Raw genomic sequence first — 15,413 nt, forward strand, 5'->3', positions numbered from 1 at the left:
AAGAGTTATAGGCTACAGTATATGGCCCTCCCCCTCCCAGTCCAGAAGGCCTAGGTTGTGTCCCAAATGGCACCATATTCCCTATACAGTAGTGCACTATTTTGGGCCAGAGCCCTGGTCAAAAGTAGTGCACTTAAAGGGAATTGGGTGGTATTTCGGATTCACTCCTCTTCCATCCCTCTCCAATCTCTCCTGCTTGACCCCCCTCCCTCCCTGTGTCCCTCCCCCCAGCCCCCTCAGCCCCGCCCCAGGAGATAGTCCTGCTGAGCCTCAGCTCCACCAGCATTAAGGTGAGTTGGAGAGCGCCCCCTGCAGCCAGCCGCCATGGGGACATCGTCCGCTACACACTGGCCTACAAGGCCGCAACCGGAGAGGACCTGGAGCGCCACGAGGTGTCGGACATCGGGGCAGACGTCTCTAGTTACATACTGGAGGGCCTGGAGAAGTGGTCAGAATACCAGGTGTGGGTCAGGGCTCACACGGACGTAGGCCCAGGCCCAGAGAGCCCTGAAGCACGGATCAGGACCAAGGAGGATGGTATGTCCATGGTTGGGCCCAGGAAAGGGCCTCCTTTCCCGGAGAAGCACTTCTGGCACTAACCCAGCCTGATACTGGGTCTCTACTGCTACTAATACTACTGCTGCAGCTTTCCCCTGACCTGTCTCTGCCTCTGTCTGGCATCTGTGCTCCTCTCTGCCATGGTCAGGCTGGAGACTTTCCTGGCAAAGCAATACTGGCACTAACCCAGCCCTGCTGTTGTAGTAGTACAACTACTGCCACTACTGTTACTACTACTGCTCTCAACTGGGCCTTCCCCAGCGGCCTATCTCTGCCTCTCTCTAGCCAGGCAAGGCCCTCTTTCTCTGACACTAACCCAGCGCCGGGACTCTTCTACTACTATACAGCTGCTCTACTCTTTCTAATGACCTGTCTGGTTTTCTTTGACCACTCTCTTCTTCCTGTCTATGAGCATGCTGTCATTTCTCTAGCCTGGTAGCTGGCTGGGCGGTCTGTGTTGTCTGGTGATGAGCCTGAGTCTGAGTGGGGATCTGACAGGCACCAGTGCTGTGGTGAGTGGATAAATGGGCTGTCGGAGGCTAGCCCACAAGGATGGTCAGCTTTGCATCACCCAGCCAGCACACTCTGTGTGTTTATTACTGACAGAGGGCACATCCGAAAATTGCAGCCTATTCCCTATGGGTCTCTGGTCAAACTTAGTGCACTATATAGGGAATTGGGTGCCATTTTGGGCGCACACAGAGCATACCGCCTCACATTACAGCAGCACAGTCCAGCATCTGTGTCCACTAAGTCTAAGATGCCATTACACAACATTCTTACAAGGGGCTCCATCGTAACCAGGAATACAATAGGCTCTTTTCCTGGACCAATGGAGAAAGTATCAGCGGATTTGACAGTGCAGTGTTGAGGGTAATTCCTCTTCTCTTCACTGTGTTTCTTCTTTCTCCAGCTGTCCGTCCGTCAGCACAGTGTGGGGACTGGAGCCGTTCCTTCTTTTTTCCCTCCATCTGATAAAACAGAGTTTTTCTGCATCTTTCTCCAGCCGCCCGTCTGTCTGTGGTGACCACAGCTAACAAATGAAGACAGCATGTGCTCTTGACATCTTCCTGACTCCCTCTCTTCCCCCATTTCATCTTTCCTGTCTCTCGCTTTTCCCCTTGCCTATTAATTATGTTAGGCTTTCCACTGTGTGTGTGTGTGTGTGTGTGTGTGTGTGGTGGTGGTGGTGGTGGTGGTGGTGGGGGGGTGACGTGTGGGTGGTAGAGTGATGTGTGGGTGGTGGCTAGGGCAGAGAGAATTGTAATGGCTACTCATCTAGCAGCTGCTTTCCTTTCTCTTCGTTGTTCCCATGTTTTCGCATTCTGGTAGAGGCAGGTCTTTTACGGTCCTGTTTCGGGTCAGAGAGCTACAGGGACTGATGTAATGGCTATAGCAGGGTCTCTTTATCGCATTATCACCATCTCTCCCTCCGTCCCTCTCTTGGATTTTATCCATATCTTCCCCTCTCTTTGTTTTTCTTTGTCTTCACAGTGGCAGCAGGGCTTTAAAGAGTAGAAACAGCCAATAATGCCTTCACAAGAGACGAGCAGAAGCATCGTTTTAGTTAGGCAAACTGTTCCTCTCCCACTCACTCACATCCACTAACCTTCACTGTGTCACCTCTCTTTCCATCTTCATCTCTCTCTCTCTCTCTCCACATCTCACTCCATCAACCCCCCCCCTCTTAATCTCTCTCGCTCTCTCCCTCCCTCTATCTCCACCTCTCGCTCCATCTCTGCTCTCTCCCTCTCTCTCTCTTTCTCTCATGCCCCCTCTCTCTCTCTCTCTCTCTCTCTCTCTCTGTCTCTCTCTCTCTCTCCTCTATTTCTCCCATGCCCCCTCTCTCTCTGTCTCTCTCTCTGTCTCTCTCTCTCTCTCTCTCTCTCTCTGCTACAGTTTTCCTCTGCACACCCACTGCATTCTAATCTCACACTCTTTTCATCTCTTTCCGTCTCTCTGCGTCCGTTTGACTTTGAGCTCTCGTCTCTCCCTGGATTGTTCCAGCATCTGTCCATTTCTCAGTGCAGTGGCATCCTATGTTCTATCCCTCCCTGTCCAATCTCTCTTCTTTGTCTTTCTTTCATCTCCCTCTGTCTCTGTCTCTCTCTCTCTCTCTCTCTCTCTCTCTCTCTCTCTCTCTCTCTCTCTCTCTCTCTCTCTCTCTCCCTCTCTCCCTCTCTCTCTCTCTCTCTCTCTCTCTCTCTCTCTCTCTCTCTCTCTCTCTCTCTCTCTCTCACACACCAATAATCCTCCCACCCCCACAGTACAGCAGAACCCACAGAGTTGCCTGCCTGGCACCCTGTCCAATCACAGTGAAGTCTAATTTGTTCTGTGACACTGTGGTTAGGGTGCACTGGGCCTTGATGGCTGGGCCTCTGTCTCTCAATTCATTTGTTTTAATAAAATGAAGCCAATCTCACAGCCTATAGTTATTGAGATCCAGCAGCAACTGTCTGGCTGTTCTTGATGGTTTGGGGATATATATCAAGCAGTGTGCTGGGATGTCTGTCATGTCAGATGGACCGGGACCTGCAGTAGTCTGCTTTACCTACAGTGACCTCAGAAAGTATTCACACCCCTTAATTTATCCTACATTTTGTTTTCTTACAAAGTGGGATTAAAATGGATTTACAGTAATTGTAATTTTTGTCAATGATCTACACAAAATACTCTGTAATGTCACTACTATACACTGCTCAAAAAAATTAAGGGAACACTTAAACAACACAATGTAACTCCAAGTCAATCACAATTCTGTGAAATCAAACTGTCCAAGCAACACTGATTGACAATAAATTTCACATGCTGTTGTGCAAATGGAATAGACAACAGGTGGAAATTATAGGCAATTAGCAAGACACCCCCAATAAAGGAGTGGCTCTGCAGGTGGTGACCACAGACTACTTCTCAGTTCCTATGCTTCCTGGCTGATGTTTTGGTCACTTTTGAATGCTGGCGGTGCTTTCACTCTAGTGGTAGCATGAGACGGAGTCTACAAGCCACACAAGTGGCTCCGGTAGTGCAGCTCATCCAGGATGGCACATCAATGTGAGCTGTGGCAATAAGGTTTGCTGTGTCTGTCAGCGTAGTGCTTTGTGCAAGGAGGAGCAGGAGGAGCATTTTCCAGAGCCCTGCAAAATGACCTCCAGCAGGCCACAAATGTGCATGTGTCTGCTCAAACGGTCAGAAACAGACTCCATGAGGGTGGTATGAGGGCCCGACGTCCACCGGTGGGGGTTGTGCTTACAGCCCAACACCATGCTCGCCAGAGGTAGCCTGACTGCCATTAGGTACTGAGATGAGATCCTCAGACCCCTTTAGTCAAGGTCTGGGAGGAGATCACTCAGGAGACCATCCGTCACCTCCTCAGGAGCATGCCCAGGTGTTGTAGGGAGGTCACACAGGCACGTAGAGGCCACATACACTACTGAGCCTCATTTTGGCTTGTTTTAAGGACATTACATCAAAGTTGGATCAGCCTGTAGTGTGGTTTTCCACTTTAATTTTTTCAAATCCAGACCTCCATGGGTTGATAAATTTGATTTCCATTGATAGTTTTTGTGTGATTTTGTTGTCAGCACATTCAACTATGTACAGAAAAAACTATTTAATAAGAATATTTCATTCATTCAGATCTAGGATGTGTTTTAGTGTTCCTTTAATTTTTTGAGCAGTGCATATTGATTCTATAAGTATTCAACTCCCTGAGTCAATACATGTTAGATACAATACATGTTACTTTTGGCAGCAATTACAGCTGTGAGTCTTTCTGGGTAAATCTCTAACAGCTTCCCACACCTGGATTTTGCAACATTTGCCCATTTATTATTACTTGCCATAGGTTTTCGAGCAGATTTAAGTGAAAAATGTAACTCGGCCACTGAGGATCATCAACTGTCTTCTTCGTATGACTCCAGTGTAGATTTCTCCTTGTGTTTTGGGTTATTGTCCTGCTGAAAGGAGAATTCATTTCACAGTGTCTGGTAGAAAGCAGACTGAACCAGATATTCATCTAGGATTTTGCCTGTTCTTAGATTCATTCCATGTATTTTTTATCCTGAAAAACTGTCTTTAACAATTACTGGACAAGCATACCTATAACATGAGGCAGCCACCACTATGCTTGAAAATATGGAGTGGTACTCAATAATGTGTTGTGTTGGATTTGCCCCAAATAAAATGCTTTGTATTCAGGACAAAATGTTAATTAATTTGCCACATTTCTTGCAGTAATACTTTAGTGCCTTGTTGAAAACAGAATGCATGTGTTGGGAACATTTTATTTTGAACAGCCTAACTTTTTTTTCACTCTGTCAAGTAGGTTTATTATGGAGTAAAATGGAGTATGGAGTAACTACAATGTTGTTGATCCATCCTCAGTTTTCTCCCAGCACAGCCATTAAACTCTGTAACTGTTTTAAAGTCATTGGACTCATGGTGAAATCCTTGAGCGGTTTCCTTCCTCTCTAGCAACTGAGTTAGGAAGAATGCCTGTATCTTTGTAGTGACTGGGTGTATTGATACACAATTCAAAGTATAGTTAATATCTTCACCCTGTTCAAAGGGATATTTATTGTCTGCTTTTTAACATTTTAACCCATCTACTAATAGGTGCCCTTCTTTGCGAGGCATTGGGAAACCTCTCTGGTCTTTGTGGTTGAATCTGTGTTTGAAATTCACTGGCGTACAGAGATGAGGTAGTCATTCAAAAATCATGTTAATCACTATTGTTGCACACGGAATGAGTCCATGCAACTTATTATGTGATACATACTTACTCCATAATTTATTAAGGCTTGCTTTAAGAAAGGGATTGAATACTTTTTGGGCGACCCAACCAAATTCGCATACTGTATAAATGTCAGTTCTAGATTTATCTTGTCATTAAAAGCAAGTCTAAGAAGCATTATAATAGATCTGTTCTATGTGCTCTATTTCTATTCTTCCTGTTCTTAAGTTTCATGTTTGTCTTTTACTTTTGGTTTTGTACACCTGCTTCAAACAGCTAAATTTTAGATTCTTCAAAGTAGCCACCCTTTGCCTAGATGACAGCTTTGCACACTCTTGGCATTCTCTGAACCAGCTTCATGGGGTAGTCACCTGGAATGCATTTTAATTAACAGGTGTGCCTTGTTAAAATTTAATTTGTGTAAATTATTTTCTTCTTAATGCGTTTGAGCCAATCAGTTGTGTTGTGACAAGGCAGGGGTGGTATACAGAAGATAGTCCTATTTGGTAAAAGACCAAGTCCATATTTTGGCAATAACAGCTCAAATAAGCAAAGAGAAATGACAATCCATCATTAGTTTAAGACTTGAAGGTCAGTCAATAAGGAAAATGTCAAGAACTTTGAAAGTTTCTTCAAGTGCAGTCGCAAAAAACATCAAGCTCTCATGAGGACCTCCACAAGACAGGAAGAACCAGAGTTACCTCTGTTGCAGAAGATAAGTTCATTCGAGTTACCATCCTCAGGAATTGCAGCCCAAATAAATGCTTCAGAGATTTCAAGTAACAGACACACCTCAACATCAGTTGTTCGAAGGAGACTGCGTGAATCAGGCCTTCATGGTCGAATTGTTGCAAAGAAACCAGTACTAAAGGACACCAATAAGAAGAGACTTGCTTGGGTCTAGAAACACGAGCAATGGACATTGGACCAGTGGAAATCTGTTCTTTGGTCTGATGAGTCTAAATTTGAGATTTTGGGTTCAAACAGCCATTTCTTTGTGAGAAGCAGAGTTGGTGAAGGGATGATCTCCACCTGTGTGGTGCCCGCTGTGAAGCATGGAGGAGGTGGTGTGATGGTGTGGGGTGCTATGCTGGTGACACTCTGTGATTTATTTAGAATTCAGGGCACACTTCACCAGCATGACTACCACAGCATTCTGAAGCGATACGCCATCCCATCCGATTTGCATTTAGTGGGACTATCATTTTTTTTCAACGGGACAATGACCCAACACACCTCCAGGCTGTGTTAGGGCTATTTGACCAAGAAGGAGAGTGATGGAGTTCTGCATCAGATGATCTGGCCTCAAGAATCACCTGACTTCAACACAATTGAGTTTGGGATGAGTCGGACCACAGAGTGAAGGAAAACAAGTGCTCAGCATATGTGGGAACTCCTTCAAGACTGTTGGAAAAGCATTCCAGGTGAAGCTGGAACACAACAAAATTTGGAAAAAGTCAAGGGTTCTGAAAACTTACTGACAGCATGGCCACCGTCAGATCCTTCTCTCTTCTCCTCTCTATCTCCTCTGCTACAGTGGGATGAGTGACCCCCTAACTGACTTTGCCTATACATTCCCAATCTGTCCCAGATCTTTATTGAATTACCTGCTGAATCACTTTCCCGCTGCCCTGAGCTGACAAGCACATGATGTGTGCTTGATTGCATTCATGCAGTGGGATTCTGGGAAAAAGTGCATTAGCAACTTCATTCATGTGGACCTGAGTAGAGGGGACATTCTAGAAACAAGAGAACATGGCATGAACCTACTCTGTCTCTGCACCTCGGTTTCCATGGAGACTCCATGGGAGTGAGTGGGAGCTCTCTGTCTCTCTGATGAGTAGCAGACAGCCAGGGAAGGATTGAGAAAGAAAGAGAGCTGGGTAGCAGAGAGAGGGAGCAATAGATGGAGAGAGATGGAGACAAACTATCACAGCTGCCCTCAGTTTGAGTCCAACATCCCTGTGCAGCCCCAACACTGAGAGATGACAGTATGTTGTTTGAAAACAATAGGATTTATTGTTACTCTCTAAAAAAGAATGATGGGTAAAAAATAACCCAATTTGGGTTATTAGGAAACCCAGCGCTGGGTAAATATTTGACAGAACACACGCTGGGTTATTTTGACCCAGCCAGTTGGGTTGCATGAATAACCCAACATGTTGGGATATTGGGATTACCCAAACATGGGTTAATTTAACCATGAGTTGGGTTTTATTCATTTTCATTTTGGATCGACCCAGCAGCTGGGTCTTCTTTTAATGTAATCCTTAGGTTATTTTCAGGAGGTGTGGCTAATTGGGGATGTGGCTTTCAGATAGTTATTTTTGGCCATCCATCTTTATCAATTATGTTCGTACACTGCAAATAAAACATTTCCTTTAACATTCTTGCACTTTAAATATTCAAATATAATATTAATATTGTTATTTGCATACTATAACAAAGTGGTAATCATCCCAACATTGGGTTTCCCGAAGGCTCTTAAGAAACTAGTACACTTTCTCAAAGCTACAAAAATGTTAGTGTTCAACCTCAATATGTGATAACAACAACAGCAGAACAGATCAACCGGAATTACATTGATTGTCACGGTATCCAAGAATAACTATCTGAAAGCCCCACCCGTAAAAAGCCACGCCTCCAGTCTTCTCATCAGACCGGCTGGGTCATATCTCAATAACCCAGCATCAACTTCCCAACCTTGCTCTTTTTAAAGAAAACAACCCAACTAAAACCTATTCCCCCTCAGGAGACTGAAAAGATTTGACATGGGTCTTCAGATCCTCAAAAGGTTTTACAACTGCACCATCGCGAGAATCTTGACGGGTTGCATCACGGCCTGGTATGGCAAGTCCTCGACCTCCGACCGCAAGGCACTACAGAGTGTAGTGCGTACGACCCAGTACATCACCGGGGCCAAGCTTCCTGCCATCCAGGACCTCTATACCAGGTGGCGTCAGAGGAAGGCTCTAAAAATTGTCAAAGACTCCATCCACTCTAGTCATAGACTGTTCTCTCTGCTACCGCACGGCAAGTGGTACCGGAGCGCCAAGTCTAGATCGAAGAAGCTTCTAAACAGCTTCTACCCCCAAGCCATAAGACTCCTGAACATCTAATCAAATGGCTACTCAGACTATTTGCATTGCCCCCCATCCCCCTTCTACGCTACGCTGCTGCTACTCTCTGTTATTATCTATGCATAGTCACTTTAATAAGTCTACCTACATGAACATATTATCTCAATTACCTCGACACTGGTGCCTCTGCACATTGACTCTGTACCGGTACCCCCTGTATATAGCCCCGTTATTGGTATTTACTGCTGCTCTTTAATTAATTATTTGTTATTCTAACCTTATACTTTTTTTTAGGTATTTTCTTAAAACTGCATTGTTGGTTAATTAAGGGCTTGTAAGTAAGCATTGCACTGTAAGGCCTACACCTGTTGTATTCAGAGCATGTGACAAATAACATTTGATTTGATTTTGATTTGATAAGTGACCCAATGCCTACAACCCCAGTGGTTGGGTCATCCAAATAACCCGGCAATTTTGTCAGTGTACGCACCCTTTGGACAAGTCTGAAGACAGGATGAACAATTTACACCCAGCAGTACTCTGGATTGAAATCCTTGAAGACCGAACTTCAAAGACTTCAACAGCGTGTCTGTGTATACGTGCTGGGGTTCTCTACATCAGTTCCTCTTCCATTTTACACAGGCATGACATGTGTTCTAAAAACGGGACCCTGTTGCCTACACGGTGCACTACTTTTGACAAGTAGTGCACTGCACAGGGAATAGGGTGCAATTTGGGATGTAGACTTGGGCTTTGTATTTATCTGTTAATACAAGAGCCATATTGACTTTTGTTCTTCTGAAGGTCGACCGAGGCGGCAGGATCCTGCAGGATTCTGGAAGCTTGCAGATGTATTATGAGGTTAAATGGTTCCAATTAGCAGAGCTGCTGTGCATAGTGCTGACTGGCAGATACTGAGCTTTTCCTTTCCGTTAGGATATGTAGTGTTGCGTTGGTGTAGAGTACTAAACTAGCAGTCTGCTTATATCTATGTATTCATCTCTTAATACAGGCCTTTTCCTTTACCACTTCCTGTCCTTTCCTCCTCACTCTCCGCTGCTTCCTATTGACTATCGTTATCAAGCCAATCTATCTCTGCTCCTTTCTATTGACGTCATAGTTGTATTAATTTAAAACCTCCCCGGGTAGCTGATCATGCATCCAGCTCATAATTAGCCTGTTTAAATAGCAGCTCTGCTATTCCTCTGCCATGAAACAGTAAGTCTGGCCACTCAACCCAGCTGCTGATGTCCCCCCCCAAGAAACCACGAGACGCTTTGATTTATCTAACCTTCAAAGGGAACTATGCTACCTTCATATTACCTTGAACCTCCACAGACCTTTCAATGTTTCTCAATAGGTCTGTTTCTTTGATGAAGCTTTGATGCCATTCCGATAGAGATCTAGCTAGCTACAGAGCACAGTGTTTGAAACAGGCTTGCTTGGTCATCTTCAATTATTCTCTGGGTACATCTGGAATACGGTGCCATTTTGGACACAGGTTTAAGCCTAGCTGTAACCCTCAATCAGAATTGAAGCTTAACTTGTTACCTGCAGTACGCTCAGTTGTTATGTAACCTCTGTTACCTGTTATCCTTTTCCCCCAGTGCCCGGAGCCCCTCCCAGGAAGGTGGAGGCTGATGCCCTGAACTCTACAGCCCTGAGGGTGATGTGGAAGCCCCCCCTCCAGGTGAAACAGCATGGGCAGATCAGGGGGTACCAGGTGGTCTTCTCACAACTGGAGAATGGAGCGCCACGAGGCCAGCCAAACATCATGGACGTCTCCCTACCCGAGGCACAGGTAATGTCCCACTGCCAGTGACACAGTGTCCCAGTCAGACCTGGGTTTCGAATGGTATTTGAAATATTTCTACAACTTTGAATACGTAAGATGTGCTGAGCTTGCCCGGCCATTTGGCACTCCAGGAAGGCTCAAGAAAACGCTCAAAGAACCCATCCAGGTCTCTCAAACTCCACTACCAAGATAACTCTGTTCAGTCTCGAGCTATGCTGATGATGAAAATGCATTGGGTGATATTCTATGTAGATATGAATGCGGGTTGGTCTGCCTTTTATGTAGATGAGAATGTCAACTCGCTGCCTTGTTATTCTAGGACAATTATTGTATTTCATATTGTTGCTGGGTTTAGTATTACTCGAAAATGAGGAATATGAAAAAGCATAGATTTAATCCTGATTAGGGTTGCTCACACACACACATATACACACAGACCTCTCTCTCTCTCTCTCTCTCTCTCTCTCTCTCTCTCTCTCTCTCTCTCTCTCTCTCTCTCTCTCTCTCTCTCTCTCTCTCTCTCTCTCTCTCTCTCTCTCTCTCTCTCTCTCTCTCTCTCGTTGTATTAGGAATGCTTATAAGAGGATCTCTAGTCATATTAGGAGCTTGTGAGAGCATTCCTTCCTTCTCTCTAAAGCACACAGTGTCAAGCACACGGTGTCAAGCCCTCCTCCAGTTCCCAGCTTATCAGTGCTAGCACCCTTTGCCATTCTCCTCAGATAACTGCAGACAAGCCTGCTGACATGGTAGGTATAGAGGTGTGATGAGATGTACAATGAGACAATTCACAATTCACTGCCATGTCTGATTCTGATGCTGAGTCACAGTTCGTTCAGGCAGAGCTATTATCCACATCACGGATATTTGTATTGACGTGCTGTGAATGTATTTTGTCTCTGAACCTTACACCTTAGCATGTATTTTTCCATAAAGCTGTAAAGCTGTACCAAAATGTTACCCAATTCCCTACACAGTGCACTTACGTTTGACCAGAGCCCTTTGACCCTTACACATGTCTTAATTAGAATTGATCAACTCTCGCATCCCTAGCATGTTGACCTGACGATTCCTTTTACTTCACAGTGAAACAAAATGGGAGCTATAGGGAGATCGGGCTGGTTCCACCAACCTACTTTTTTTGCCGTGACCAACCATTTCCCGTGACCTTGCTATCAGACAGCCACCCAAAGACGGCTTCTTAAATCCCTGTTCCTTGATGGCTGCTGCATCTCGTCTTTGCCACACACACACACACACACACACACACACACACACACACACACACACACACACACACACACACACACACACACACACACACACACACACACACACACACACACACACACACACACACACACACACACACACACACACACACACACACACACACACACACACACACACACACACACACACACACACACACTGCACCACTTCTTGGCCAAGCTGAAAGGTCAAGTAGACATACGGTGTGAGGACCTATCGTTCATGTCATTTCACATTGTTTTTTTTTCTCTCTCCCAGAGATAAGTTTCACCTCTGATTTCCTTCATGAGGTACATTCCTGTCTTATCTGGGCAAGGAGCAGCTATTCTGCATCCCCCGACCACATTTGTGACACAAATTGCAGGCAATGACGCACACACACACACATACACATATAAAAAACACACACACATGAGCACTTACACATGCATGCACGCACACAAGCATGTAACGCAAGCACACACGGATGTGCACACCCACACAAACACATGCACACATCTCACCCTGTGAGTGAATGTGCTTTTTTATATTTAACCTTTATTTAACTAGGCAAGCCAGTAAAGAACTCATTCTTATTTACAATGACGGCCTAACCCGTCCAAACCCTGCCCTAACCCGGACAACGATAGGTCAATTCTGTGCCGCCCTATGGGACTCCCAATCACGGCCGGTTGCCCTTAAAGGGCTTGAAGGCTCATATTTTTTTGATTTGTTTGTCCCCCCCACACTCTACAAAGAAAGCCCTGCAGGCTCTAGTTTTATCTTATCTAGTTTATTGTCCAGTCATATGGCCAAGTGCTGCAAAGAAGGACTTAGTTAAGCTTCAGCTGGCCAAGAACTGAGAGGCAGGTTTTGCACTTCATTGTATTCAGAGGGCTAATATCATTACAATGCATGCCAGTCTCTCGAGGGCTAAGAGATAAGGAAAGACTTACTGCTGCCACTTACTGTGGCAGTAAGACTTACTGTGCTCCCTCTCCGGCCTCTAGGTCACCAGGCTGCTCGTTATGGCGCACACCTGTCACCATCGTTACGTGCATCAGCGCATTATGACACTCACCTGGACTCCATCACCTCCTTGATTACCTGCCCTATATATGTCACTCCCTTTGGTTCTTTCCCCAGGCGTCATTGTTTCTGTTTCTCGTCTGGGTGCTGTTAAAGTTTCTGTTTTGTATTATGTTCCATTTTATTTTATTAAAACACTCTCCCTGAACTTGCTTACCGACTCTCAGCGCAATCGTTACAACTGCATAATTTCTTGTTTTTACAAGAAACATTCATGTGAAGGAAATTCCTAATTATTTGCATTGTCGACTTACACACAGCACTACACGCACCCTTACCCCACCAGACATGTCACATCTACACGTACATTGTGGAGCAATACACACACACACACAGACACACACACATACTCAAACATCCACGGTACAGACTCACACACACACATTTTTTTCCTACTACCTTCATTCATAGAGTTTTGTCTGTTTTTATCTGTAATGTATCTTATTAATTGTATCTTGCCAAGCCAGTGGAGCGTTTTCATTTTAGAATACTGCAGTAGTTTCCTTAGTCCTCTTCATTGGAATCTGTTCTGCCATGCATGTGGCCTTATTTGGCTGAATCTTTCCACGGTGTGTTGTTTGGATCTCTGTCATATACAACACACACACACACGCACACGCACACACACACACACACACACACGCACTGTGTTGTTGGATCTCTCTCGGTCTGTCGTATACACATCACACGATTTTATGTGATGGATTGATTCCGTCCCTGGTGCGGTGCTGAATCACTTTAAATGGGCTGTTTTGCCAGGCTCAGATCTTTATGCCAGTGGAGAGCTCCTCATACCATGGCGGCTGGCTGTGCTGTGTCCATATTTATGGTGCCTGCGTCCTTGTCAGCTCCATGAAAAACAGGCTCTCTGGCCACTGCTACTGATGAAGTCTGGGGACTAGATCTGTTCGAAAGAGGCCATAACCATTCCCCTCGGTTGCTTATACAGTGTTACACACCCAAGGACAGAGAGAAGCTCATTGCAGAAAAACATATTAGCAAGACTAGAAGCTGTGATCACTATAGACCTACCAACCAAGGGCATAGAGAGAGAGAGAGAACATAATTTTAGTGATAGAGAAACTAACACATTAGCTAGACTATAAGCTGTCATCACTCTACACTCTCACTGTCTTGAACCTAAAAGGGTTCTTTTACTGTCCCTATAAGATAACCCTTTGAAGAAACCTTTTTGGTTCGGAAACCGAAAAGGGTTCTACCTGGAACCAAAAAGGGTTCTCCCATGGGGACAGACAAAGAACTCCTTTTGGAGTGTAGGCCTAGTAGTGTGTTGTTTATCAGTTGAAGGAGCTCAGTTGGTAGAGCATGGCGCTTGTAACCCCAGGGTAGTGGGTTCAATTCCAGGGACCACCCATACGTAGAATGTATGCACACATGACTGTAAGTCGCTTTGGATAAAAGCGTCTGCTAAATGGCATATATTATTATTATTATATTTAAAATCCCTTCGCCATTTTACTGTGGCTGTGGATGGTCTCTATAGAACAGCAATCAAGCTTGGACTACTGCTCTCTTCGTCACGCTTATGACAAAACCCTTAATGACAGAGTAAATTCCACCATATCAAATTATTGGCCGTGGGGGTTAGAGACACTGAGGAACATAAAGGCTTAATTGCCTGCCAACTCCCTGCCCTGTGCTTTACGACGCTTATACCGTTTTTGTTTATACCTGACTCTCTCCTGTATCTCTCTCTCTCTCTCTCTCTCATCTCTCTCTCTCTGTCTCTCTCTCTCTCTCTCTCTCTCTCTCTCTCTCTCTCTCTCTCTCTCTCTCTCTCTCTCTCTCTTTCTCTCTCTCTCTGCTCGTGAACAGACAGAGTGTTGTTTTTCTACACGCTGGTTGTTTTGAGGTTTGAAGTCAGGCCTATTTTTGGACACCTGGAATGGAAGGCTTGATGGCTGTGAAGCGGAAGGCTTGTCTGATCAGATAAGACGGTCCTAATCTATCAAACGCTAATCTGTGTCTCCTGGAGCTCGGGAAAAAAACGGATGCTTCAGCAGAGGCTGGTCACTGAGAGAGGCAAGGGGGAGAAGGAGATGGAGAGAGAAAGAGAGAGAGAGAGAGGAGGGAGAGATAATCGAAGAGAGAGCGGAGGAAAAAGAGAGAGAGAAAGATAGGAGAGAAAAAGAGAGGGAGGGAGAGTGTCGTTGTGTGTGGGTGGTAAGGGGTGATTACCTATAAACAAGGGCAGCATTGGTGCTTGAAGCCCACACTCTGGCATATATTTACTGCACAGAGAAAAGATGAGAGAAAAGAGGAGAGAAGAGCCCTTCTCTCTTTCTGGTTGCCTTTACAGTGCGTGGTGTAACTTCACAAATGGCAGTACACACATTCTCTTTGACAAATAGCTACCACTTGAAGGTCCCAGTTGTGTACGTTGTTAGTTGTTTGTGTCTTCTACACAGGTGTAGCCAGCAGATACTTTCCAAACACTTCAGTCGAAAGCTATAGTGCTGCTTATTAACAGTAGTACAGTTGCTTCTAACAACGAGATAGTCTTCTCTCTTACCATGTAACATATATCCCTGAGGTATTTCCTTAGTCATGTTCAAGGAGAGCTGCCAGGCATGCTTCAACATGTTTCAGGGAGGCATCTGTGTGTGAAACTAACCGCAGCAGTACATATACCGCCTACTGCCGTGCATGACCACAGAGATGTTTGAAAGCTCACTGAACGACCAACCGCCAACAAAACTAAATGTTCCGAAAAGGATTGTAGTCGCTACGCTTTCTAAAGGACAGGCAATGGGACACACTTCATTAAAAGAGAGATGGACAGATGGAGAGGGAGCGAGAGAGTGAGAGAGAGAGAGCGAGAGAGAAAGAGAGAGAGCGAAAGAGTGTGAGAGAGTGCGAGAGAGTGCGAGAGCTGTCACAGCCAAGTGCC

At 45.2% G+C, this 15,413-nt stretch overlaps 1 protein-coding gene across 15 annotated transcripts in view; it reads left to right on the plus strand.

Annotated features, from left to right (window-relative positions):
* Window positions 1-15,413, plus strand: part of LOC124037908 (receptor-type tyrosine-protein phosphatase F-like) — a 448,750-nt gene that overhangs the window by 348,897 nt on the left and 84,440 nt on the right. For 9 of the 15 annotated variants that reach the window (XM_046353139.1, XM_046353145.1, XM_046353141.1 and 6 more), the window contains 2 exons: window positions 232-537; window positions 9,978-10,171. In XM_046353139.1, the coding sequence (XP_046209095.1) occupies window positions 232-537; window positions 9,978-10,171 (500 nt within the window). The remainder of the gene's footprint in view (window positions 1-231; window positions 538-9,977; window positions 10,172-15,413) is intronic. The other 6 variants (XM_046353147.1, XM_046353148.1, XM_046353152.1 and 3 more) reach the window with 1 other exon arrangement.

The sequence above is a fragment of the Oncorhynchus gorbuscha genome, linkage group LG06 (genome assembly GCF_021184085.1).
Source record: "Oncorhynchus gorbuscha isolate QuinsamMale2020 ecotype Even-year linkage group LG06, OgorEven_v1.0, whole genome shotgun sequence".
Lineage (NCBI taxonomy): Eukaryota > Metazoa > Chordata > Actinopteri > Salmoniformes > Salmonidae > Oncorhynchus > Oncorhynchus gorbuscha.